The following is a 26,438-nucleotide window of genomic DNA, read 5'->3' as shown; positions in this document are numbered from 1 at the left end:
CTTTTGAGCGATTTTAATTGTTTCTCTATCCCTCTGTCTATCTATTATGGTGATTTTGTCATCTGTGCGACAATGTAGAGAAGGAACTACAGTGCAGTCTTCCTCTGTGAAACAGCTTTGGAAAAAGACATTTAGTATTTCGGCCTTTAGTCTGTCATCCTCTGTTTCAGTACCATTTTGGTCACAGAGTGTCTGGACATTTTGTTTTGGTCCACCTACCGCTTTGACATAAGACCAAAATTTCTTAGGATTTTCTGCCAAGTCAGTACATAGAACTTTACTTTCGAATTCATTGAATGCCTCTCGCATAGCCCTCCTCACACTACATTTCGCTTCGCGTAATTTTTGTTTGTCTGCAAGGCTTTGGCTATGTTTATGTTTGATGTGAAGTTGCCTTTGCTTCCGCAGCAGTTTTCTAACTCGGTTGTTTTACCACGGTGGCTCTTTTCCATCTCTTACGATCTTGCTTGGCACATACTCATCTAACGCATATTGTACGATGGTTTTGAACTTTGTCCACTGATCCTCAACACTATCTGTACTTGAGACAAAACTTTCAGCGAAAATGGGTATTCCATCCGGCAGATTAACAGGGCACTAACAGTTAAAACTAAGAAGCAGGAAGTGAATAAAGAGGAGAACATGCCGGAACAATCTTTAGCTTTTCTTTCTTTCGTTGGCAACACTTTGTTTAAAATAGCAAGAATCCTCCAAAAATTTCAGGTAAAAGTGGTTTTCCGCCCACCATCGTAGATTGCGGACCTTGTGGGATCAGTTAAGGACAATCTGTTACTACGAAAGGCCGGAATTTACAAGATACTGTGCCAATGTGGTATGGCTTACATAGGTCAAACCACACGCACCGTGAAAGAACGCTGCACTGAACATCAACGTTACACCCACCTTTTGCAGCAAGGCAAGTCCGCTATTGCTGAACATTGTATTTCTACTGGACATTCAATGGAGTATGAGAAAATAATGATTTTGTCCACAGCAACGTCTTTCTGGGACACCATTATTAAAGAATCCATAGAAATACGACTGGCGGAAAATCTGTTGAACCGTGACAGCGGCTATCAGCTGGACAGTGCATGGAATCCCATCATCTCCACGATTTGCTCAAATCGAAGACGACAGAGTGCGTCGACGGCCGTGGCAAACAGCAACGCAGAGGGCGACTGAGTTCCGCTATTCCACCAGCGAGGGCACTGCCGGTGGGCAGTGTGGTTCAACTATCAAGTTTTCGACGCATGCACAGAATACTTACAGTACGCTATATATTGCGGAACGGAGGACGTTTTCACCAGCCTGCGACGGCTCACCTGAAGATGACTGGCAGGTGCCCAGTTGAAATATCGTGCGAAGTATTGAACGACGACCGGCTGCAAGCCCGAAATTTGTTTGAACAGTCAATTCGCCGGGAAAATTTTAAAATTCACGTCCCTCACCCCGTCACTGCCGCAATGTGATACGCACACGTGTCGAATAGGTCTTGCTGTTTGTCTCCACCTCACGTCAGATGTGTTCACATGTAAGCTTTGCTTCAGAGCGCACTCACGTCGCCTGTGATTTAGTCATACAGTAAGCATGGCGACAAAGTATTTGTTAGAAGAACAGCGATATATGGTTTTTGTTTGTGGACTAGCTGACAGTAATGCGCATGAAGCTCGACGGTTGTGTGAGGAATGGTACCCAGCAAGATGCCACCCACACTCGCAAACGTTTACAGCAATTCACAAGCGACTTAGCGGAACTGGTTCGTTAGCGTTATATCATAGTATTGCTGGAAGACCTCAAGCATGACAGGGTGCTGCATTTGAAGAGACTGTTCTGGAGCGCTTCGAGGAAGCGCCTACGACAAGTATTTGAGCGGTTGGACGCAACATGGGGGCCACTCATCAGTTAGTCTGGGAGGTTTTGAGGGATGATGGCCTGCATCCATTTAGTTCCATCCAGTCCAAGAACTAAATCCTGTGGCAGACTATGAACACAGGCTAGGGTTTTGCTGGTGGTTTCTGCTGACGTGTTGCATGAGATTCTGACTCCCTCACCAGTGTGTTGTTTACCGACGAGTGCACCTTCCATCAGGATGGCCTTTACAACATTCGAAACGTTCATTACAAGCAAGGGAAAATCCTCATGTCACATACATCCACGGACACCAGGAACAATTTTTACTCAACATTTGGGCGGGCATTGTGGGTGATCATCTGATTGGGCTGGTTGTCTACCTCCTTGAGTTACCAGGGCAAATTACCTTCACTTTTTGCAAGAAAATCTACCCGGCCTGCTGGAAGATGCTCCCCTAGACATACAGTTACGCATGTGGTTGCAGCATGGGGCGCCCCACATAACAGTCATGCTGTGCGCGGATATGTAAATGAACTCTTCAATGGCTGGGTAATTGGCAGAGGTGCTCTTAGGAGATGGCCTCCGCGATCACCAGGCCTCACGCCACCGGACTTTTTCCTGTGGCTATTCAAGATTTTAGTTCACCTACCCACTTGCAAATCATCTAGAAACAAAGAGAAATTAATGGATCACATTCAGCATGCTGCCAATCACATCCAGGGAATGCCAGGATTCTTTAAAAGAGTTCGGCAAAATACCGTTCGACGTTACCAAGCTTGTGTCTTGTCAAAGGGTTGCCAGTTCGAGCATCTGCTTTAATTAAATAAGGCCCTTTTTAGGGCCAACACAATTTGTAAAAGACTTTCTGTATACGAATTAACAGCTGTTGACGAGTTTGTTCCCAGTAATTCTTATCATGGAACTACAATAGATGTGTCAGGACCCCAGCGGATTCGCTCCCAGAGTTGAAGGCTGGCGCACTACCACCGAGCGTGCGGGCCACCTAGGATACATTGTGATGCCCGGCAGGCAAAGCATTCGTGGTCATGCGTTGTCCAGAGCATCCGGCAACAGGGCAATCCTGTGGCCAATTGGAGCACGGGGCGCCAAGTTTCCGTAGTTTAAAAATTGTGCTTTGTAGACCTACACAACATTAGTAATTTTGCTTCATTCTGGCATCAGCTATCCAGGGTTACAATTTCATGACACAATTTTTCTTCACCTTGTATAAAATAATAGTGGTCCTATCACACTTCCCTCGGGTACTCCTGAGGATACCCTTGTGTCTGATAAACGCTCACAGTCAACGACAACTATTACTTAAGTCTTAGAGCCAAGCGCATATCTGGGGACCTTTTCCATATGCTCATACATTCTTTAACAGTCTACAGTGGGGTGGCATGTCAAATACTTTCCTGAATCTAGAAATATGAAATCTGCCCGTTGCCCTTTATCCATAGTTTGCAGTAAATCATGTGAGAAAAAGGCAGCTTGAACCATGCACTAGTGATGCTTTCTAAAAGTCTGCTAGAAGCTTTTTGGTCTATTATATTTGAACTTGAAATATGTTCAAGAATTCTACAGCAAACCAATGTTAAGAACATTGGTCTGTAATTTTGAGGGTCTGTTCTTTTACCATTCTTATATACAGGAGTAATTTGCACTTTTTTCCAGTCACTTGGCACTTGGCCTTAGATGAAAGATTCATGATAAATGCAAACTAAGGGGCCAATGTTGCAGAGTATTCTTTGTAAAATCAAACTGGGATTTCATATGGATCTGGCGACTTAATTGTTTTCAGTTCTTTCACTTGTTTCAGTATGGCAGGGATGCCTATTACTATGTCGTATCCATACAGGTGTCTGTGCAATGGTCAAACAACAGTATGTTTGTACGATTTTCCTGTGTGAATGATATCTTAAACATGAAATTTAAAATTTCAGCTTTCCTTTTCCTATCTTTTACTACCACTCACCAGACTCAGCGAGTGGTTGAATAAAAGCCTTAGACCTGCTTAGCAGTTTTAAATAGGACCAAAATTTACTTTGGTTTTCAGCCATATGTTTTGCTAAGGTATGACAGTGGCAGTTGTTTCCAGTGGCAGTTGTTTGCTTCGCGCATAGATTTTTGTTAAAGATGTACGAGTCTCTAGTAACTTTTGCTTGTTGTCATATGTGTGTTCTCTTTTGAACTGAGAGGCAACAGTCTTGCCTACCTCAGCATTTTCTGAATTTTGCTGCCAAATCAAGATGGGTCTTTTCCATCCTTATCCACTTACTAGGGGTATACTTCTGTAGAGCACAGTTTACAGTCTGTAGTATTACCATGAAAACCAGTTTGCTTTAATAAACAGTTAGGATTTAAATTGAGGAGAACACGATTTGCATTCAGCTTGCCAGCAGAGCAGTAGAGCATATAAAGGCATGTATGCAAATGGTGGGGGGGCTGAGATCGACCAGTTATCAGATTTGCAGCCACTTATTTGTTCAGCAGCTGCCTATCTGAGGTCAGCTGATTATTGCCTTGTGGTGGATGCAATTGCAGCTACATAATATTGGCATCCCCAACATTTTTTAGAATGTCCAGCCTCCATCTACTTCATAAGCAGTGACAGTGTCTTGCAATCTGCAGCACAATAGGCACAGGGGTGAATGAGCATAAGTGTGTTGCTGACTTAAGATAGTGTGTTTAAACTTGACAGTCAGGATGATGATTTTTGCTTTCATATCCTTCCAAAATATCTTCATTAATCAAGCCCTGACAGGGTGTGCTGATTTTCATAACGTGAGTGGGCGCGTGGCGTACTTTGCACACATGTAAATAGTAGCTGTCTCTATGTTCTGAGGTAAACATGTATGAGCAAAATAACAGTTTAATCTTAGTTTAATTAAATAGTGATAAAATAAACTTGAATTACATAAGCTAAACCACTGTTTAATTTAACAACAATAAAGTAAACTTCCATGCCACATATAAGTGTTACCCCACAGTAATAACCCATTCGGAGCATTAAATGATGCAGTTGCATCAGATCCCAGCCAAATGCTTATTTGTTTACTAATTATCTGATAGACAACTGCCTCATTGCGGAATTGTGCTGATAACTTGAAATCTGGAGCATTTTCTTGCGTGGATCATAATAATTTATTTATTTATTTTATTTTTTATTTATTTATTTATTTATTTATTTTCTCTCACATAGCTCACTGTTTATTTTATATTGCTGCTGCTCAAGTGGACATATGACAACACAACTTATCACTGTGTTAGCTGAAGCAATAATGAATGAATAGATACAGACTTGCAATTGTAAAACATCAATGTTGTTTGTGGTTGGCACACTTTGTACATAGGCGTGCGTGCTTCGATTCCTTTGACCAAGCTTTCAAGCTTGTTCATTTATCCATTCTCCATTAGCTAGTGTACCAAAGGCTAGATTATTTGTTATGATTCCTTCTGTGATGTTTGTGTCTTCTTTAGTTTCTTCTTTAATTTTCTTTGAACTAATAATCATGAGTATTATTGTCCAGCCCAAGTGTCTTTTGTTCTCAGATTTCATGAGCCTAATAAGGTGTAGAGGTCAGATGTTGTTCTCTTCATTCAAATGTGTGTGTGTGTGTGTGTGTGTGTGTGTGTGTGTGTGTGTGTGGAGCCATACTTCATCTGAAAATTTTCCACTATTCCTTTTAAATTTCTGCAACTCTAGAGTTAACCCCAATAGCTATTATCTCTCATGTAGAAAGTGCTGCTGGTAAAACAACTGTCTTGTAATGTAATTTTACAGTTTCATATTCCATAATATGACTTTCTTTTATAGTGGTTCCACGTGATTCTTTGTGCCTTTTGAAATTTGATAGCACTTTTGAATTTTACACCTCTTCTCAATCCTGATGGCAGTAAGGTATCTCAAAGGTGTTTTAGTCTTCAGTGGAATTTTTCTGCTGTTTTGATATAGATTTTCCATGTAATGGGGTTTCTCATGTGATATTTGAAAGTCTAATTGTTCTGTGACATATTTAGTTTTTCTTCTTTCATATGGTAATGACTTCCTTGTGTGACTTTTTACACTTCCATGTTTATCCATGTTTCCATGACATCTGCGATCTTCCAATTGACAGTGTGCGCATCTGATGTGTGATATGCAGTTAAAAAAATGTCAATTCTCATGTTTGCTCATCTTCTGAATCCTCTTCGTATCGTGGAAGATAAATTTAACATCATAAAATTGGTCACTGTTTTCTGTGTGACTATAAATGAACATTTATTTCTAATACATGTTTAATTCTTTTAGGCTGTGGAAAGACAACACAAGTGGCACAGTTTATTTTGGATGCAGAAATTGCTGCTGAGCGAGGATCTATATGCCGCATAGTCAATACACAACCACGGCGCATTAGTGCCATTTCTGTGGCCCAGAGAGTTGCTGAAGAACGTGATGAACCATGTGGTGGTCAAGACAGCAGTTGTGGATACCAAATACGACTTGAGAAGTTAGTATATTACTGATACTTTTCTTCTGTGGAGGAACATCGTAAAATTGCAGACACATTTGAAAATAGGTCAGTCTGAAAGATATTAGTGTATAATAAACAAAGAGAAAGTTGTAATAGCAAGCGATATGGTGCAAAATAATTTTTGTAAAATGAGAAAAAGTAATAATTTTACTGCAGATTGTAAACAATAGAAGACCAAATTTGGAAAAGTAGTTGTAGGGAAGAATACAAAATAAGAACTGATTTTGTTAGGGGGAGAAACATAGAAAATAAAATGTTTTCCATGTGGAACTGGAATGTATAGGGATATGTGGCAGATAAATGTGTGAGATGCCAGCTAGCGAATCCAAATCTCCGTGCTGCTTTATTACTAGTATTCATTGGATCCCAGATTATTGTGAAAGGATAGCCTTCACGGTAGAGTAATATTCCCATTGGTGTTAAGTTCTGAAGCATTTTATGTTTGTTGGAAGACGATGGTGCACCGAGTAAACCAAAGCCTGAATGTACCCAATTGGCTGTGGGATGTAGGCTGTAATAAAACGTTATTGTCTACTGCGCACTGTTTGCCACTGATTATTATGTAGTTCTATCATTTCAGTGTTGATATCTACACAAAGCAATGCATGCAAAATAGTTGCACTAAAGAGTAAATGTTATAATTTTCAGAAAAGTTTATGATCCTCTTTCTGTTCAGTGTGTTCATTGACTACCATAAATCTTAGTACTATTACTGGCAAGATGTACAAGTAAAGGAGTAGTTACTGTAGTGTGACTATTTTATAAGGGTGTGTAGACAGAATAGCACACCTTATATGATGTAGGATAAGTTTTGTCATCCAAAATAGCCCAAATGCTTCCAAGGATAAAATACAGATGAATCCCAAATTGGAGCCAGTGGGACTTTCTGTCATTCCCCAAAAATCAAAAAATTCAAATTCCTTGACATGCTTTAAAGTTTAAGAAGCCAAGAAACGTTTTATCAGTACAGGCAGCAGTATCTCAATAATATTTAAATTTGGTTTTTGTGGATGCCAAGATAGATATATTTTTTTCAATTCTAGTACTGATCACACCCATAATTGACACTGAACATTTGATGATGTTAGGGGCACTATCACCTTGCAGGATACAGTCCCCTGCTGAAAGAATTCTTGCAGCATTGAATGGTTATGGTCATGTAAGAAAAGTTTGATAAACTTTGTCATTTGCATTTCCTTTTAATGTAACAATAAGTCTTTGCTATTCGGCTGCATTTTGGCTGATTTGTAATGGAAGAGAGTAATGGGAAGCAGCTGATATGATGGGAGAGCACTTATTCATTAAATCACGTTACATTTTGTTATTGCTCTTATTGCAAACATAAACTTTCATTCTTGTTGCTAATTCATTTTTGCTACTCATTCATTCTTTTATTTAGCAAATCAACTCTCTCATTTAAGAAAGCCTGTGGTTAAACCTTATTTAAAGAGCTCTACTATTAGCAAAACTTTCTCACCAATCCACAAGCATTCCAGTGCAATGCCTTTTAAAATCAGCGCCTTTTGCCATTATTTCACAATGGTATAGTGACTAAAAAAAATTTTGCTGTGTATATTTCAAAGTTGTGTCTGTTGTGATTCGTCTTGCTCCAGCAGTGCTCCTTTATCATGTTTGTAACTATCTATGCCATGGTTTTGCATGTTGTTGTTGTGGTCTTCAGTCCTGAGACTGGTTTGATGCAGCTCTCCATGCTACTCTATCCTGTGCAAGCTTCTTCATCTCCCAGGACCTACTGCAATCTACATCCTTCTGAATCTGCTTAGTGTATTGATCTCTTGGTCTCCCTCTACGATTTTTACCCTCCACGCTGCCCTCCAATGCTAAATTTGTGATCCCTTGATGCCTCAGAACATGTCCTACCAACCGATCCCTTCTTCTAGTCAAGTTGTGCCACAAACTTCTCTTCTCCCCAATCCTATTCAATACCTCCTCATTAGTTACGTGATCTACCCACCTTATCTTCAGCATTCTTCTGTAGCACCACATTTCGAAAGCTTCTATTCTCTTCTTGTCCAAACTGGTTATCGTCTGTGTTTCACTTCCATACATGGCTACACTCCATACAAATACTTTCAGAAACGACTTCCTGCACTTAAATCTATACTCGATGTTAACAAATTTCTCTTCTTCAGAAACGATTTCCTTGCCATTGCCAGTCTACATTTTATATCCTCTCTACTTCGACCATCATCAGTTATTTTACTCCCTAAATAGCAAAACTCCTTTACTACTTTAAGTGTCTCATTTCCTAATCTAATCCCCTCAGCAGCACCCAATTTTGCATATTGTGGTCATTAACTCTATTTTCAGAGTAATGAAGGATGAAATATGTAGACTAATCTGGTTTTTCCATGATGCAACTGGGCATTTCTTGCCCTCCATTGTAACTTCTAACAAACATGTTATCTGATAAGGTGATTTAAGTAGCATCCTGCAACAGGTATTTCACTATTTAATGCTTCTTGCATTTGCCTTTGCCTGTTTTCCTCGATGATCCTTTTTGTCACAATATCCTCTTTTTCCTTCTTTTCTTTTGGGTAATGTCAACTTGTGTCACCATATCTTTTAAAACTTCAATTAATGGTCCAGAGGGTCCTCAGTCTACATACCCCTCATGTTTCTCTTTCTCGCCTTTCCTTTCTTGACGCAACCCATTTACTTTTGCTGCAGAATGAGCTGTGTCTAGAAACATTTCAATTTTGTCTTTGTCCTGTCCTCTCTATAAAACTTTTGCATTCTGATCTCCATTCCAGTGTCATGTTGTTCTTCCTTTGGGAGTTCCTGTCATTTCACTATTTGCTTGAACAGTATGGATGCTCTTGACCATAACCATTTTGAAATTTATGTCTCTTCAATCAAGATGATGTCCTTTCTCATATAAAAATTCTCTCTTCTGTGTCTAGTCAGAACCTCTTCTCTGCCATGTGTCTGATCCATTTTTAGCTTTTCTGTTACACTGCTTACAAGCCTTTCTTGTACAGCTTGTGGCAACCATGATACAAGTGCTGGTATTAAAATCTCTTCTCTTAGAGGCTGATCTATAGATCAGTTCTTGGAATATTCCCGTTTTACAAATTCTTCTAATATTCCATAATTTGTGTGATAATTCAGTCCACTCGGTAACTTCATTTTACCACCTATTTGCAGGCTCCAGCTTACATCTCAGCCATCCACATAATTTGGTACAAAATAATTTTTGTACTCAGTCTAGTGGTTTGATATTGCATCTCTGAAAGCTCTACATGAATGCAGACATGTGTACATTACCTTTAGATTCAAACTGCATAACTTTGATTGTGTACGCAAAACATTCTGTAGTGCGGCCAAGACTGATCCTGTCTTTGTGCTGGCTGCAGTATCAATTTTTCCTGAACCAGTTGCAAGAAATACGGTAAATATTTTTCTGTCTCAGTCTTTTATTTCTTTCAGTCCTCCTCCCAAGAAGAAGAAGGAGGGGGGGGGGTGCATAAACATTTTTTTTTTTCCTTGATACCGGCTTCTACATAATGATTGTGCATAATTCACTATAGGCGTTCCGAGAACACACATGGGCATCTCAAATAGTTAATTTTCTTAATTCTTAGGTGTAGAATAAGTGCAGGTAATGAAATAATACATTGTTCTTCAATGGCATAGCATTGCTTGGGGTCTGTTGGATACAGTAGAATTTCATGTTGTGTGTAAGAACAGCGGTAGGTGGGGTAAAGAAGGACTTCAAGAGAAAAGAAACTGGACGAAAAAATGTGTTAACAAAAAAAGACATAAAGGTTTTGGGAAAGTGGGAGGGGCAATATACATTATTTTATCAAAATTACCGCGACACCAATTAGAAGACATTAATATGCGGTGTGTCCGCCCTTTGCCTTTATGATGGCGTAAACTCTGCTTTCAGTGAGGTGTCTGACTGGAGGAATGGTAGCCCATTCTTTCTCAAGAGCCAAAACCAGAGAAGATAATGAAGTTGCATGCTGGAGTCTAGAGCAAAGTCAGCATTCTAACTCATCCCAAAGATTTTCAATTGGGTTCAGGTTAGAACTATGGGCAAGCTAGTCCATTTCAGGCATGTTACTGTTCACAAACCATACTGCTTTCTGACTGGGTGCATTTGTCATGCTGATACAATCAATCATTGCCTCCAAACTGTTCCTCTACAGTACACAGTATGCAGTACTGTAAAATGTGTTCATATCCTTCCACATTAAGGTTTTCCGTAAGTGAAATAAGGGGACCATACCCTAACAATGAAAAACACCCCAATACCATAACCCCCGCCACCTCCACACTTCACTGAAGACACTACACGTGATGGCAGCTTACATTCTTCAGGCATTCGCCAGACCTAAACCCTTCCATCAGATTGTGACAGGGTATAGTAAGATTCATCACTCAGCAATGCTCGTCATAGTACTGTGGTGGTGTAATGGTCAGCATTTCTGCCTAGTAAGCAAGAAGACCCAGGTTCACATCCTGGCTGTGGCACAAATTTTAATTCATTTCTTCAGCTTCCATCATCATCATCATCATCATCATCATCATCATCACTCTACATCACTCGATCACCTTAAGTGTCATTGAGCATTGTCTACAGAAATGTATGGCTTATGAGGACAAGCTTGACCATTGTACTCTGTTCTTTTTAACTCCCTTTGCACTTTAATGTGCCTGCTGGACTACTGGTTGCACTTCGGAACACACGAATGGTTCGATCTGTTGATTTCATGTGATTTTTTACAACCATCTTCCACAATGCTTGAGTTCTGCCTGGTCTTGGTTTAGCTATGGTTATACTTTTGCATTTACATTTCAAAATCACATCAGCAACACTCAATGTGAACAGTTTGAGACGGGTTGAAATACTCCTTATGGATTTGTTGCTCAGGTGACATCCACTGACTAATCCACATATGAAGTTATTTAGCTTTCTTGACCAACACAGTCTGGTGTTTCTACTTCTCTATTGACCTCCCTTTATGCTAGAGATTCCACCTCTCCTGAGATCTAGTTTTCAATTCCACATTACATAAGGGTTTCTATGTACTTTTGGTTGGATAGTCTAATTGCAAGGACTGGAGGGGATTGTTAGAAGCAGTCTCTGCATGGGAGGGTCAAAGTGAGGCTAGTACTACAATTATTGATGACCCTAGTGACTCATTTTGAGACAAGAATTTTAACACCACCATGTAACTTTTACATATATCATTCTTACTGATTATAAACAAAACAATGGAGAACAGTAATGAAAGAATGTGTTGACATAATTATGAAAATATAATGAGAGTTTCGAGACACTGTTGTGTGAAAGAGAGATTCAGTCTTTTTTTGGGAAAGGCTTCTCAAATGAAGAATTATATCCAGTTTCACTAGTCAGTACATTAGTTGCTGTGGGGGCCGTTTATGTTTATAAATATGTCCAGTGGCCTCTGTTTTCAGTTTACTCACATTATGTGCTTCACTAGTCACATACTATGGATGAATTTCAGGGCATTGCCACGACACACTGGCTCAATACTTTACTGTACTACTGGAATCCTGCTACAGTGGATGCAGTCTGATCCTGCACTGCCTGACATCTCACATATAGTTCTTGATGAAATCCACGAACGAGATATAATTTCTGACTTCGTGATGACCATTTTGAAGGATGTCTTACCTAGGGTGAGTGTGTTTGTGTGTTCCATTTTGCACACTGGAAATTTTGTCATGTAGACCCTCTCTACCTGCATGGTTTCCAGTATTTTTAACTCTTTAGGGGGTTGACTAATGCTACAGTTTTCTTGGCTACTCTTGTTTTTTAAAGTGCAATGTAGTGTGATGAAATAGCTTCCTTAATATTTATGAAATAGCTTCCTTAATATTTATGAAATAGCTTCCTTAATATTTATGAAATAGCTTCCTTAATATTGATGAAATAGCTTCCTTAATATTAGATTTTTTTTTATTATTATTTAGAATTCTAGTTACCAAGCAAAGCAGCTCAGTGTTCTTCTGCAATAATGAAATTCAACCAAATTTAAGTTTTCTCTAGTTTCTCTTTATCACTTTTGTCATTTGCTAGAATACCTTTAGAAAACCAGGCCAAAGCCAATTTCTTAATCCAGTCTTCTCCATTGGAAAGCCATAGTGATGGTATCAGAAAAATCTTTTCGTACAATCTTCTCCAACTGAGGTATTGCTCTATCTCTAATGACCTTGTTGTTGAAGGGAATTTATTAACATTCTTTCTCCATTTTGCATTGTTTGATTTTAAGAATCATTTTGACACTCTTTACAAACAATAATGAAATGCTATCATCACTTCCCTTTGCAAAATTTTTTGTAGTGTGAAATGAAAGTACATGATATTATGATTTTTGAAGTAGTTTCAAAGGGTAAACTTATTATGAGGGAAAGAAGTGACTAAAATGGTTCCATGAACAACTTTCAAGATTCCTTGAGTAATTGTTCAATGATCATGGACTGTAATTCAGGCTGTTATCATTGTGTTGGCCGGTTTTGCTGTGAAATTTAGGCAATTATCTACACTTAGATAAGTGACTAATCATTTAATCCACAATCTACAGTTCCAGGCTTTCTTCTTGGGTTGGACAGTAACTTCTTTAGATGTTCACAGGGAACTTCTTTCGCGCCTTACCTGCTACTGCAGTCATTTAGCTCTGAGGGAGGACATTGAAAGCATAGCAACAATTTTTACCATGCTGAAGTGCCTGTGGACCACTCAGTGTGTCAAAGATGTGGTGATTGGGTCACTCTTGTAATCCCACCAGATGTATTGATGGATAACTCATTATAATTATGCATACATCTGGTGAGGTCACTAGGAATTGTAAGGAAGGGTAGGTGAGGAAGAATACGGCTGATGGTGCCAGGTTATGTGGCAAAGCAGCCACAGCAAATTTAAGGGTTCCCAAGGACTACCATGCTGTCACTTGTCCATCAACCAATGTTTACACCAATGTCTCCAGTGTACCTGTTGTTCATGATCCTGCACTGCATGGTTTTCTCCTGGAATGTGATGTGAACATTGTTGTTAACCGTCAACAACATTTAGAAAGTGCATGGATTTTGCTAGCTGTCTAATGTGGGACTTCACTCACCATTCAGTTGACCATTGTGTTTTTAGTGAATGAACTGGCACCACATGGGTGGGCCGAGTGTGTGTTCAGTGTCAGGGTGTTCCCCAGTCAAACCTACAAACACTGTTCTCCAGCATTGACATGTGAATTATCCAACACACATTCAAAGTACTCTGTTGATCATGAGGTATCCACCTCCTAAAGTCTCTTGTTTGTGTATTTTCAGAAGGTCTAGGAACTATTACTTTCTGTGATGTAATTGTAAAAAGTTATCTGTGTTACTGGAGGAACAGTTACCTTATTGTTTGTATTATTTTCAGTATCATATATATTCAGAATTACATGTTCAAGAAATTTGCAGTAGTTGCATAAGACAAACTGGTCTAAGATCTTCTTGTACGATTTGAAAAAAGCTGTATCTGTGCTCTTTTCTAAAATCTTCCGTGTTCGACACTTTGTCATGCAATTGATTAAAAGTTGTAGGGTCTGTTCGCTTTTTAATGAGCAAAAATCCTTAATTTGTTCCATTCACACCCTTTTTCTGTTACACTCTCCTTGATAGTGGGGCATTTATCATGTTATCTCAATTGGAGTAGTAAAGTAGTTTCTTTCATGCTGATCCTCATTGTGTGTCCTGATGTAGAGTAACCATTACCTGTACTAGTGTGTCTTCAGTAGCTGCACCTCGAATCTGGCTGAAAGGTTGGTGATGGGGACAGTTTGCTACTAATAATGTAGTTCACACTGGCATTGCAGTTCAAACACTTTACCTGCAATGAGATGTTGAATAAACTACAGTTTATGACCAGATCAAGTCTGATTTATTATAACTGCAGATAAATAGCTTGCCACCCACTGCACTGATGTCAATTTTTAGAGTGCAGTAACCTAACATAGACATAATTAAGCACAATATTAATGTATAGCAAGTAAATCATCAGCATAGTCAGTTATAACGTTCTCAGATCACTTTCCTTTAAATCTTAACAGTCATGTCAATATGGAAACAATGTGCACAGCAAGTATAATTTGGAAATAGTACAATTCACAGTTTGACCCTACTGTCATAATGAGCATTATTGAAGTTTGACACAATCTGTGATACTAATTACATATTCACTGTTCAATTAATGGTTTAAAAACAGTCACTGGATTATTGAATAAACTTCTGGAAACAAAATCTCTCTAAATTCTGGTACATTTTCTGACTTGTAATTTATACTCATTGTTTGTGGTACATTTACCTGTATCAGTGGACATAGTTCTTGCTCCTTTCAAACTCACTACAGACTGGCCTAAATGGCTTCCAACAAGTTTCTTATACAGATTGACCATAATTAAAATTAAAGTTAGTTATTGTTGTATGCTGGATTTCCATAAATTACAATAAAATATTGACATTTCTAAAAAAAAACTGAATAGTGGAAGAAGATTTGTTTGGATGAGGACTTTTATATACAATGATAATTTTAGTAATAATATATACAATGATAATTTATATACAATGATAAATTTTATTGAATTATGCTAGTTAGCTTGCCAAAATATAGGATTCTGTTTCAGTAACAGTGTTTTCATTTGAATGTTAATTACTCTGAAACTGTTTTTATTAAAGATGTTAATTACTCTGAAACTGAGTGAGTGTGCAAAGGTTACTAACATATTTTGTCATTAGCTTTATAACTGCTTTTCTTATTTTGATATCTTTTTGATCTACTTTGTCAGGAAGTCAGTGATCAGGTATTTGTTTGCATATGAACAATGACAATGAAATCTAAAGTTGCTGAAGTTGTGTAATTAGCACAGTTTTCAGGTGAACTAGCTGGTTCATGAACTTCAAATGATTATAATAGATAATAAAGTTAAAATGGATAAGCATTGAGTCAATATTAGATATATGTATGTACTTTGCACATACCCTTATAATTGAGCATATCAAAGTCATCACAAAATTTGGAAAAAAATTAATACCAATTTTTGGGGGAACAAACACACAACAGCTGGAAAGGATCCATCTGCTTTGTTAGACTGAGAATTTTGATTAACAATTGATGTTTGTCATTCATGATCAGCTGGTGAGTTATCTGTGTTTGCAATGATTTTGTAATGCAGTGTAGGTCTAGTTGAATCATTATTTAGGCACCTCAGTAGGCTGTTGATGGATAGATTCTGATCCAAATATCCTTCCTTGATGTGCCTTAGTGAAGTGACACACACACACACACTCACACTCACACACACACACTGTCATAAGTCCAATGGCACATTCTGTCCAAAGTATCGATATTCTGGCAGAGTTTAACATGATCAGTCTATGTTGAGTGTTTGGAATAAGAATTGAATTTTTATATGCTATTGACAAAGGATGTGCATGTCCTTGAACACTCAGGACCACATAAAAATGTGCTAAGGATATAAATTGCTCATCCCAAAAACAGTGGCATGAGCCATTTGCATGTAAAATGGTGTGTGTTACCTTGAGAGAAATATGAATGATCACTTATTTGAAGTCTAAAACAGGACCTGTGTTAACACGAAGAAACAAAATATTGATATAACGGGGCCAAAAAACACACATATTTTGATGTTGTGACTTATTTCTGTATTCCCTGCTCCTTAAAATAATCACACTACCTGAATAACAAACTTTCTATAATTGCAGTCTTCAGACTGCAGGTATGAGGTTTCAGTGAAGGGATCAAAGGATAGTGGAATAGAACAATGTGAACTTCTGACTAATGGCAGTTTTTCACTTTCAACATCACTTCTACATTCAAGCAGTCTTATATATTGGTGTGGCATTTGGAATTAGACTGTTTGAATACAGAAGTGATCTGTGTCTTTAGTTAGATGTTCATATTGTTCTGTGACACTTCACTTTGTCCACTTCATTGAAAACCCACACCTGTTGTTTGAAGACCGAAAAGCTGTGCAACACTATTTGGTCAACAGTAAAAGTTTCTTGTTCATATAGTGTAATTATTTTAAGTAGAGGGAAATGCAGTAATAGGTCACTGCATTAAAATAAATGTTTTTAGCTCTGTTATACTGATATTTGGTTTCATGTTACCAAAGTTCTTCTTGAATGGGAGATGATTCAAATGTCTCTCATGGTAAGATGTGCAGTTTTGCATATGAATGGTTCATACCACTGTTTGTGGGGTCTATTTTGTAAGCTTATACTTCCCTTGTGAGATATAGTATTTAACAGTAAATACCAAATCTTGATTTAACTGCTCTTTCATCTACCAGGATTGATTGTGCAATTTATTTTGTTCCAAGTATGAGACACATAATGCTACTTTTGTCCTTTTCCTGCAGTGCTGTGCTATTCTAGTTGTAATGTGTGTAACCTCATGTGGTACCATGACAGCCAGTCACAAATCACTGTGTGGAATATATTTGGTTGCATCAAAATGAGGCTGCTGTTTGGCTGTTGAGAGTGTGGGAAAATATGTTGTTTGTGAAAGGTGACAGGTCTTTAGTCAGAAGACAGGTTTGATGCAACTGTTCATGCTTGCCTATTCCGCACAGGCCTCGTCATACATGAATAACTACTGCAACTTATATTCATTTGAAACTTCTTACTGTTTTCATGCCTAGGTCTCCCTTGACAATTTTTATCCTCCACATTTCTGTCCATTACCAAATTGACTATTCTTTCGATGCCTCAAGTTTTATCCTATCAACCGATCACTTCTTTTAGTCAAGTTACCGTAAATTACCCCCCATGAACCATGGACCTTGCCGTTGGTGGGGAGGCTTGCGTGCCTCAGCGATACAGATGGCCGTACCGTAGGTGCAACCACAACGGAGGGGTATCTGTTGAGAGGCCAGACAAACATGTGGTTCCTGAAGAGGGGCAGCAGCCTTTTCAGTAGTTGCAGGGGCAACAGTCTGGATGATTGACTGATCTGGCCTTGTAACATTAACCAAAACGGCCTTGCTGTGCTGGTACTGCGAACGGCTGAAAGCAAGGGGAAACTACAGCCGTAATATTTCCCGAGGACATGCAGCTCTACTGTATGATTAAATGATGATGGCGTCCTCTTGGGTAAAATATTCCGGAGGTAAAATAGTCCCCCATTCGGATCTCCGGGCGGGGACTACTCAAGAGGACGTCGTTATCAGGAGAAAGAAAACTGGCGTTCTACGGATCGGAGCGTGGAATGTCAGATCACTTAATCGGGCAGGTAGGTTAGAAAATTTGAAAAGGGAAATGGATAGGTTAAAGTTAGATATAGTGGGAATTAGTGAAGTTCGGTGGCAGGAGGAACAAGACTTTTGGTCAGGTGATTACAGGGTTATAAATACAAAATCAAATAGGGGTAATGCAGGAGTAGGTTTAATAATGAATAAAAAAATAGGAGTGCGGGTTAGCTACTACAAACAGCATAGTGAACGCATTATTGTGGCCAAGATAGACACAAAGCCCATGCCTACTACAGTAGTACAAGTTTATATGCCAACTAGCTCTGCAGATGATGAAGAAATAGATGAAATGTATGACGAGATAAAAGAAATTATTCAGGTAGTGAAGGGAGACGAAAATTTAATAGTCATGGGTGACTGGAATTCGTCAGTAGGAAAAGGGAGAGAAGGAAACATAGTAGGTGAATATGGATTGGGGGGAAGGAATGAAAGAGGAAGCCGCCTTGTAGAATTTTGCACAGAGCATAACTTAATCATAGCTAACACTTGGTTCAAGAATCATGAAAGGAGGCTGTATACATGGAAGAAGCCAGGAGATACTGACAGGTTTCAGATAGATTATATAATGGTAAGACAGAGATTTAGGAACCAGGTTTTAAATTGTAAGACATTTCCTGGGGCAGATGTGGATTCTGACCACAATCTATTGGTTATGAACTGCAGATTGAAACTGAAGAAACTGCAAAAAGGTGGGAATTTAAGGAGATGGGACCTGGATAAACTGAAAGAACCAGAGGTTGTAGAGAGTTTCAGGGAGAGCATAAGGGGACAATTGACAGGAATGGGGGAAAGAAATACAGTAGAAGAAGAATGGGTAGCTCTGAGGGATGAAGTGGTGAAGGCAGCAGACGATCAAGTAGGTAAAAAGACGAGGGCTAATAGAAATCCTTGGGTAACAGAAGAAATATTGAATTTAATTGATGAAAGGAGAAAATATAAAAATGCAGTAAATGAAGCAGGCAAAAAGGAATACAAACGTCTCAAAAATGAAATCGACAGGAAGTGCAAAATGGCTAAGCAGGGATGGCTAGAGGACAAATGTAAGGATGTAGAGGCTTGTCTCACTAGGGGTAAGATAGATACTGCCTACAGGAAAATTAAAGAGACCTTTGGAGAGAAGAGAACCACTTGTATGAATATCAAGAGCTCAGATGGAAACCCAGTTCTAAGCAAAGAAGGGAAGGCAGAAAGGTGGAAGGAGTATATAGAGGGTTTATACAAGGGAGATGTACTCGAGGACAATATTATGGAAATGGAAGAGGATGTAGATGAAGACGAAATGGGAGATAAGATACTGCGTGAAGAGTTTGACAGAGCACTGAAAGACCTGAGTCGAAACAAGGCCCCGGGAGTAGACAACATTCCACTAGAACTACTGATGGCCTCGGGAGAGCCAGTCATGACAAAACTCTACCATCTGGTGAGCACGATGTATGAGACAGGTGAAATACCCTCAGACTTCAAGAAGAATATAATAATTCCAATCCCAAAGAAAGCAGGTGTTGACAGATGTGAAAATTACCGAACTATCAGTTTAATAAGTCACAGCTGCAAAATACTTACGCGAATTCTTTACAGACGAATGGAAAAACTGGTAGAAGCCGACCTCGGGGAAGATCAGTTTGGATTCCGTAGAAATGTTGGAACACGTGAGGCAATACTGACCTTACGACTTATCTTGGAAGAAAGATTAAGAAAAGGCAAACCTACGTTTCTAGCATTTGTAGACTTAGAGAAAGCTTTTGACAATGTTGACTGGAATACTCTCTTTCAAATTCTGAAGGTGGCAGGGGTAAAATACAGGGAGCGAAAGGCTATTTACAATTTGTACAGAAACCAGATGGCAGTTATAAGAGTCGAGGGGCATGAAAGGGAAGCAGTGGTTGGGAAAGGAGTGAGACAGGGTTGTAGCCTCTCCCCGATGTTATTCAATCTGTATATTGAGCAAGCAGTAAAGGAAACAAAAGAAAAGTTCGGAGTAGGTATTAAAATTCATGGAGAAGAAGTAAAAACTTTGAGGTTCGCCGATGACATTGTAATTCTGTCAGAGACAGCAAAGGACTTGGAAGAGCAGTTGAACGGAATGGACAATGTCTTGAAAGGAGGATATAAGATGAACATCAACAAAAGCAAAACGAGGATAATGGAATGTAGTCAAATTAAGTCGGGTGATGCTGAGGGAATTAGATTAGGAAATGAGACACTTAAAGTAGTAAAGGAGTTTTGCTATTTAGGGAGTAAAATAACCGATGATGGTCGAAGTAGAGAGGATATAAAATGTAGACTGGCAATGGCAAGGAAAGCGTTTCTGAAGAAGAGAAATTTGTTAACATCGAGTATAGATTTAGGTGCCAGGAAGTCGTTTCTGAAAGTATTTGTATGGAGTGTAGCCATGTATGGAAGTGAGACATGGACGATAACTAGTTTGGACAAGAAGAGAATAGAAGCTTTCGAAATGTGGTGCTACAGAAGAATGCTGAAGATAAGGTGGGTAGACCACGTAACTAATGAGGAGGTATTGAATAGGATTGGGGAGAAGAGAAGTTTGTGGCACAACTTGACTAGAAGAAGGGATCGGTTGGTAGGACATGTTTTGAGGCATCAAGGGATCACAAATTTAGCATTGGAGGGCAGCGTGGAGGGTAAAAATCGTAGAGGGAGACCAAGAGATCAATACACTAAGCAGATTCAGAAGGATGTAGGTTGCAGTAGGTACTGGGAGATGAAGCAGCTTGCACAGGATAGAGTAGCATGGAGAGCTGCATCAAACCAGTCTCAGGACTGAAGACCACAACAACAACAACCGTAAATTACTGTACTCCTCATTTCAGTTCAGTATTCCTTACTGGTTATTTGATCCAGCCGTCTATAATATCCATCATCCTTCTGTAGTACCACATTTCAAAATCTTTTTCGTCCCAGTTTTGCTTGCATACAAGGCTGCTCTCCAGTCAAATACCTTCAGAAAACGCTTTGTGGTGTTTAAATTTATATTTGATGATAACAAATTTCCCTTTTTCAGAAACACTTTCCTTGCTGATGCTGGTATGCATTTTATATCCTCTTTACTTTGGACATCATTTATTTTGCTGCCCAAATCTCTAAACCCATCTTTTACTTTTAGTGTATCATTTGCTAACGTAATTCCCTCAAAATTGTCTGATTTGATGTGATTACATTGCATTAGCGTTATTTTACTTTTGATGCTGTTTGCATTACAATCTCTTTTGAAGATACTATCCATTCCATTCAGTTGTTCATCCAAGCCCATTACCATCTCTGACAGAACAGTGTTATCAGTAAACCTTAAAGATTTTATTTCTTCTGCATGAACTTAGATGCCCTTTCCAGTTTTCTCCTTGGTTTCCTTTATTGCTTGCTCAGTGTACAGATTGAGCAACATTGGAGATGTGCTACAACCCTGTCTCAGTTGCATCTCAACTACTGATTTCCTTACATGTCGTTTGACAGGTTTCTGTACAAGTTTTAAACAGACTTTTTGCTCTATGCATTTTTTCCATGTTGCCTTCAACATTGCAAAGAGTATATACTAGTCAATATTGTCGAAAGCCTTTTCCAAATCTACAAATGCTCTAAACATTGATTAGCCTTTCTTCAACATATCTTCTGAGATAAGACATAGCATTAGTATTACCTCCCATGTTCCTACAGTTCTCTCGAACCCAAACTGATCTTCCCCCAAGGTCAACTTCAACTGGTTTTCCCTTTCTTCTGTAAGTAATAAGTGACAATATTTTCCAACCATGACTAGCTAAACTGATATTCACACCTATTAGTACTTCCCTTACTTGGAATTGAAATTATTACATTCTTCCTAAAGTTTGAGAGTATTTCGACTCTCTCGTACATCTTGCACACCAGTGGAAATAATTTCATCACATCTGGCTCTGCCAAGGATCTCAGTAATTTTGAGTGAATGTCATCTAATCCAGGGGTACTGCTTCCACCTAGGTCTTTTATTGTTCTGTCAAATTCCTCTTGCAGTGTCCATATCCCCTGTTTAATATTCACCTACTCTCCTCCTCCTCTTTCTGGAATATTGCCTTCAAGTCTGAATCACATTATGATCTGCTCTGCTTGTGGTGACAGCCGTAGCCCCTACCATGAGAAAGGGTTGCTGACTTCGTGGCAGCACACAGATGACCATGATATTGAGCCCCCCACATCCAAAATGCTCATCGTCATGTGAGAGAACTGGACAGGAGATGGGGAGTTATAGCCTGTATGTAAATTGAAAAGCGAGCTGCACTTGTGGTTTTTGAATTTGCCTTTCCCAGAGGAATGCTGCAGCTGGTGTACAGGACAACTAAGAATCAATTTCCCTTGTAGCATTGAGAAAAGAATGAAGGTCCTTACATAGATTCTGTTCATATACCTTTCTTCTCTTGGGCTGTCAGTTTCCATGTTGCAGGAGATGGGAAAAATCACAGTTCACTAAAAATAGTGTTTCAATGGTATAAAATTTATGTTTATTGTTAAATGAAATGAATTAAGAACAGATATTAAATTTGTTACCACAGCTAAGTATTGAAGGGTTGTGTTCTGAGGGTGTAACATGTTGGAAGAGTGGGTGTGGAGAAAAGTAAGGCCTTTTGTGTAGGAAATGTAATTTGATATATTCAAGAAGAACATTAAAAAAATGACCTTGAAATGCACCCCCGTATCCCCACCGCTATGCTCACATCCCAACGTTCACGATTTTTTATATGTATTCATTACAGTCCCCTCCTACCAGTGTATAAAAGTTTGCAACCACATGTTTTTTCCTCCTGACTTTCCTTGTTAGCTGTTTTGCATTTTCTGTTAATCTCATAATCTTATTTTTTAGACATCTGTCTTTCCTTTTACTTGTTTCATATGCTGATGTTGTATATGTATTTTCACACATTGTCTTTTGGGTATCCTTAAAATTATAATTTCTACAAGCATTGCTGAGACCCCAATAACAATAGATAACAATGTATATGTTGCGGACTGTGGGAAGACAAAGATGCAAAACTTTGATATTTGCATGTGTTGACTTAAGAAATCAGAAGGTACTTCAATGCTGAAATCAGCACTTGGGAGGTTTTTATATGGTACAGCAGTACAGCCTTTGATTTACATGGTTAAGATTTTTAAATCTTCCACCTCAAGAGCAGTTGATGTGACCTGTATACTTTGTTTAAGGGGAAAAAATTGGCACACCTACATTTGCGTCGGCATCTTTCAGTAGCCAGTGGCATATAATTTATTCGGGGTCTCCCCATGTAAGGATTACTATGAATCCCTTCCAAATGTTGTATATCACAACTGTTATACCTCTATATGTCTTCCATTCCTCTATTGATGGTAATATACCGTATATAATCATTATACACATTGTGCCTTGCAGCTGGCTTGAATCTGAGCAACTTTATCATGACTGAAAGTTGACATGAACTTGTCGGAAAGCAGAAGTTCCGTGATTCCTGCTTTCATATTTAGTTAGGATTGGGTGATTCTGATGTATTTTGATAGTTTGTGCAAAACATCGTGTAATTTTTTGGTATAATTACTATTATCCTCTGTTATCTGCTTTGGCCGTGCTGTTCTAGGCGCTACAGTCTGGAGCCGAGCGACCGCTACGGTCGCAGGTTCGAATCCTGCCTTGGGCATGGATGTGTGTGATGTCCTTAGGTTAGTTAGGTTTAATTAGTTCTAAGTTCTAGGCGACTGATGACCTCAGAAGTTAAGTCACATAGTGCTCAGAGCCATTTGAACCATTTTTTTGCTACCTGCTTGCATATCTTTTAGGGCCTTTCCTGTTTCATAATAATTTTTGTGCATGCTCCAGGTCTGGCTGCCCCTCCGAGGACAAGTGTTTCAAGTAATTAATCATTTACCATGATTCAGCTTCACATAGCTTTGTGTCTATGTATCTTGTGCAAAAGTACATGATTCTGCACGTCCAAGTCTTAATCTTTGTATGTAGATATCCTTATCATTTTTGTTACTTGCCAGAACCATTGTCATTTTGAAGCATTTCTTGCCCATTTTTGTTTTTTGTGAATGACAGTCCACAGGTAAAAATAAGTGTGTATTAGTACTGTTGCCAGAAATGTATTAGTGTGGATTGTGATTTCAGAAACAATTACATGCGACATCAGATTAGTGCAATATTAATTTTTTGCATCTTCTGCAGCGGCCTGATCTTAAATTGGTGTTGATGAGTGCAACATTGAATGCCGAGTCATTTTCTCGGTACTTCGACAACTGTCCTCTCATAAACATCCCGGGATTCACTTATCCTGTTCAGGAACTTTACCTGGAAGATGTGCTGCAGATTACTGGGTAAAACGTTGTAGCTTTTTTTTTCTTTTCCTGTTTCATTTTAGTTTCAGTTATACTGATGTTAACCACGGGTTGGAGTTAAGGTTTTACAATAACTGGAAAACTTTTGCAGGTTCACTATGCCAATATGTAATGACTCAGACAGAGGCTATTTGAGGTATATTGCAACAGCAAGAAAGAGGCATAAGAGGGAAGAATATGAGAACTGGATAGCACCATATATCAGGTCAGAATTTACAAATTTTAAGTGTAGTCCCATAAACAGTACATAATTTGTTTTATTGACATATCTACATCTTAAAGAGTCCCACTTATTTTGTAAAGCAGATTGATGTTGAAGTGTGTAATAATTACATGTTTCATTGCTATGTAAGTTTTACATTGGTTCTCCTATTATGATGTTACTCAGTTTTTTTGTGTCGCCCCAGCCTCTCAGATAGCTGTAACAGTTAGTGGCTGGAATGGATTGATAACAATTTTCAGTGTTGTAAAATTACAAGGAGACAGAATTGCAGACCACTACTTATCTTCAGGAAGAACAGTACTAAGTACTGGTAAGCTGGGGTGAATCCAATCAAAAATAGGAGCTTTTTTTTTTAAAAAAAAAAAAGTCTGTTTACTTCAGCAATGTCAGAATACAAATTTGAAGTGTTAACTGTACAGCCATGAGCATGGTATATTCATGTATTAATTTATTGTTAATTCATAATTGCCCTTACTGTAATTGTTGATTACCTTCACCTCACAACGTGGGGTGAATCTGATCACTAATTTATTTTGTATGCAAAATAAATGAATGCACTATTTCCAGTGTAGTGGATCCAGCTATTTGAATTTAAAAAAAGTATTAGTGTACTTACAACATCATATTACATTTTATATCCCAAACATTTTTCATAGGTGCATTAAATTCCAACAAAACTGCTATAAAAACACTCACAGTCAAGAAAGTTGAGGAACAAATTTCAATTCCAGTAGTTATATGACACTATCAACATAGATTTTCACTCTATATTATAATCACCTATCCCTTCAAATACATTTTTACCTCACCACCTTTGTTCTGACTCAACATTTTTAATAATCTCAGTTGCTTCCTCAGTTTCCAGAAAGGCACAGTAAACAGTAATAACAAGAACATTCTTTCTTAGAAATGATTAGGTTAGATTTACTTTCATTCCAATTGATCCATAGTGAGGAGGTCCTCCAGGATGTGGAACATGTCAGAAAAATAATAATACATGGCAAATATTTACAACTGAAACAAATAAGCTAATGTACCTTCCACAGGTCCCAAGTGGAATGATCATCTTTTTTTTTTTTTTTTTTTTAATGAACACTATATGAAAGAATAATTTTACAAACACTAATGCACTGAATTTAAAATTAAAAAAAAGTTTTTATATTTATTTATGAGGTAATAAACATGTAATAGAATTACTACAATACTTACTTACAATGAACATATTACTGCACTGAAATGGTGCAGAAGTTAGATTGTACACACACACACACACACACACACACACACACACACACACACACACACACACACACACTTATTTGCAATGACCACATTACTGCACTGAAATGGTGCAGAATATTTATCTCAAACAATGGAAAATCCAGGATGGAATGTAACAATCTAGAGGAATCCTTCCTAAAAACCCAGAATCCTAAACCCCTCACCTGGTTCAGATTCATTTATGCTATCTGGATTGAGGGTGAGGACACCTTATTCACATTCCAGAACCTCAACAACTTCTCCCCCATTTGCTTCACCTGGTCCCACTCAACCCAACAAGCCACCTTCCTGGATGTTGACCACCTCCTCGGAGATGGCTACATCAGTACCTCCATCCATAGCAAACCTACTAACCACCAGCAGTACCTCCACTTCGATAGCTGCCACCCATTTCATACCAAGAAGTCCCTTCCGTAAAGCCTAGCCACCCGTGGTCGTCGCATCTGCAGTGACGAGCAGTCCCTCTCTAAATATACCGAGGGTCTCACTGAAGCCTTCAGTGACCGTATTTATCCTCCCATCTTTGTACAAAAACAATCTCCCGTGCCTTATATTTCCAGTCTCCCACCACCTCCCAAAGTCCCACAGTCCGGCCACAGAGGAGCATTCCCCTTGTTACTCAGTACCATCCGCGACTGGAGCAACTGAGTTACCCTCTCCGCCAGGGTTTCAATTACCTCTCATCGTGCCCTGAAATGATAAATGTCCACCCACTATCCTTCCCACATCTCCTACCATGGTATTCTGCCGTCCACCGAAACTACACAATATACTCGTCCATCCTTACACAACCCCTGCTTCCAATCCATTACCTCATGGCTCATACCCCTGTAATAGACCTAGATGCAAGACCTGTCCCATACATCCTCCTATCACCACCTACTCCAGTTCGGTCACTAACATTATGTA

The 26,438-nt window shown here is 38.8% G+C and overlaps 1 protein-coding gene across 3 annotated transcripts in view; it reads left to right on the top strand.

Moving 5' to 3' along the window:
- The window catches only part of LOC126235890 (ATP-dependent DNA/RNA helicase DHX36-like), a 273,504-nt gene that overhangs the window by 101,454 nt on the left and 145,612 nt on the right, over positions 1–26,438 (top strand). For all 3 annotated transcript variants that reach the window (XM_049944821.1, XM_049944818.1, XM_049944819.1), the window contains exons 6-9: positions 6,143–6,341; positions 11,867–12,041; positions 23,856–24,004; positions 24,117–24,230. In XM_049944821.1, the coding sequence (XP_049800778.1) occupies positions 6,143–6,341; positions 11,867–12,041; positions 23,856–24,004; positions 24,117–24,230 (637 nt within the window). The remainder of the gene's footprint in view (positions 1–6,142; positions 6,342–11,866; positions 12,042–23,855; positions 24,005–24,116; positions 24,231–26,438) is intronic.

This window comes from Schistocerca nitens, chromosome 2 (genome assembly GCF_023898315.1).
Source record: "Schistocerca nitens isolate TAMUIC-IGC-003100 chromosome 2, iqSchNite1.1, whole genome shotgun sequence".
Classification (NCBI taxonomy): Eukaryota; Metazoa; Arthropoda; class Insecta; order Orthoptera; family Acrididae; genus Schistocerca; species Schistocerca nitens.
This window is presented reverse-complemented; position numbering and strand designations above follow the sequence as displayed.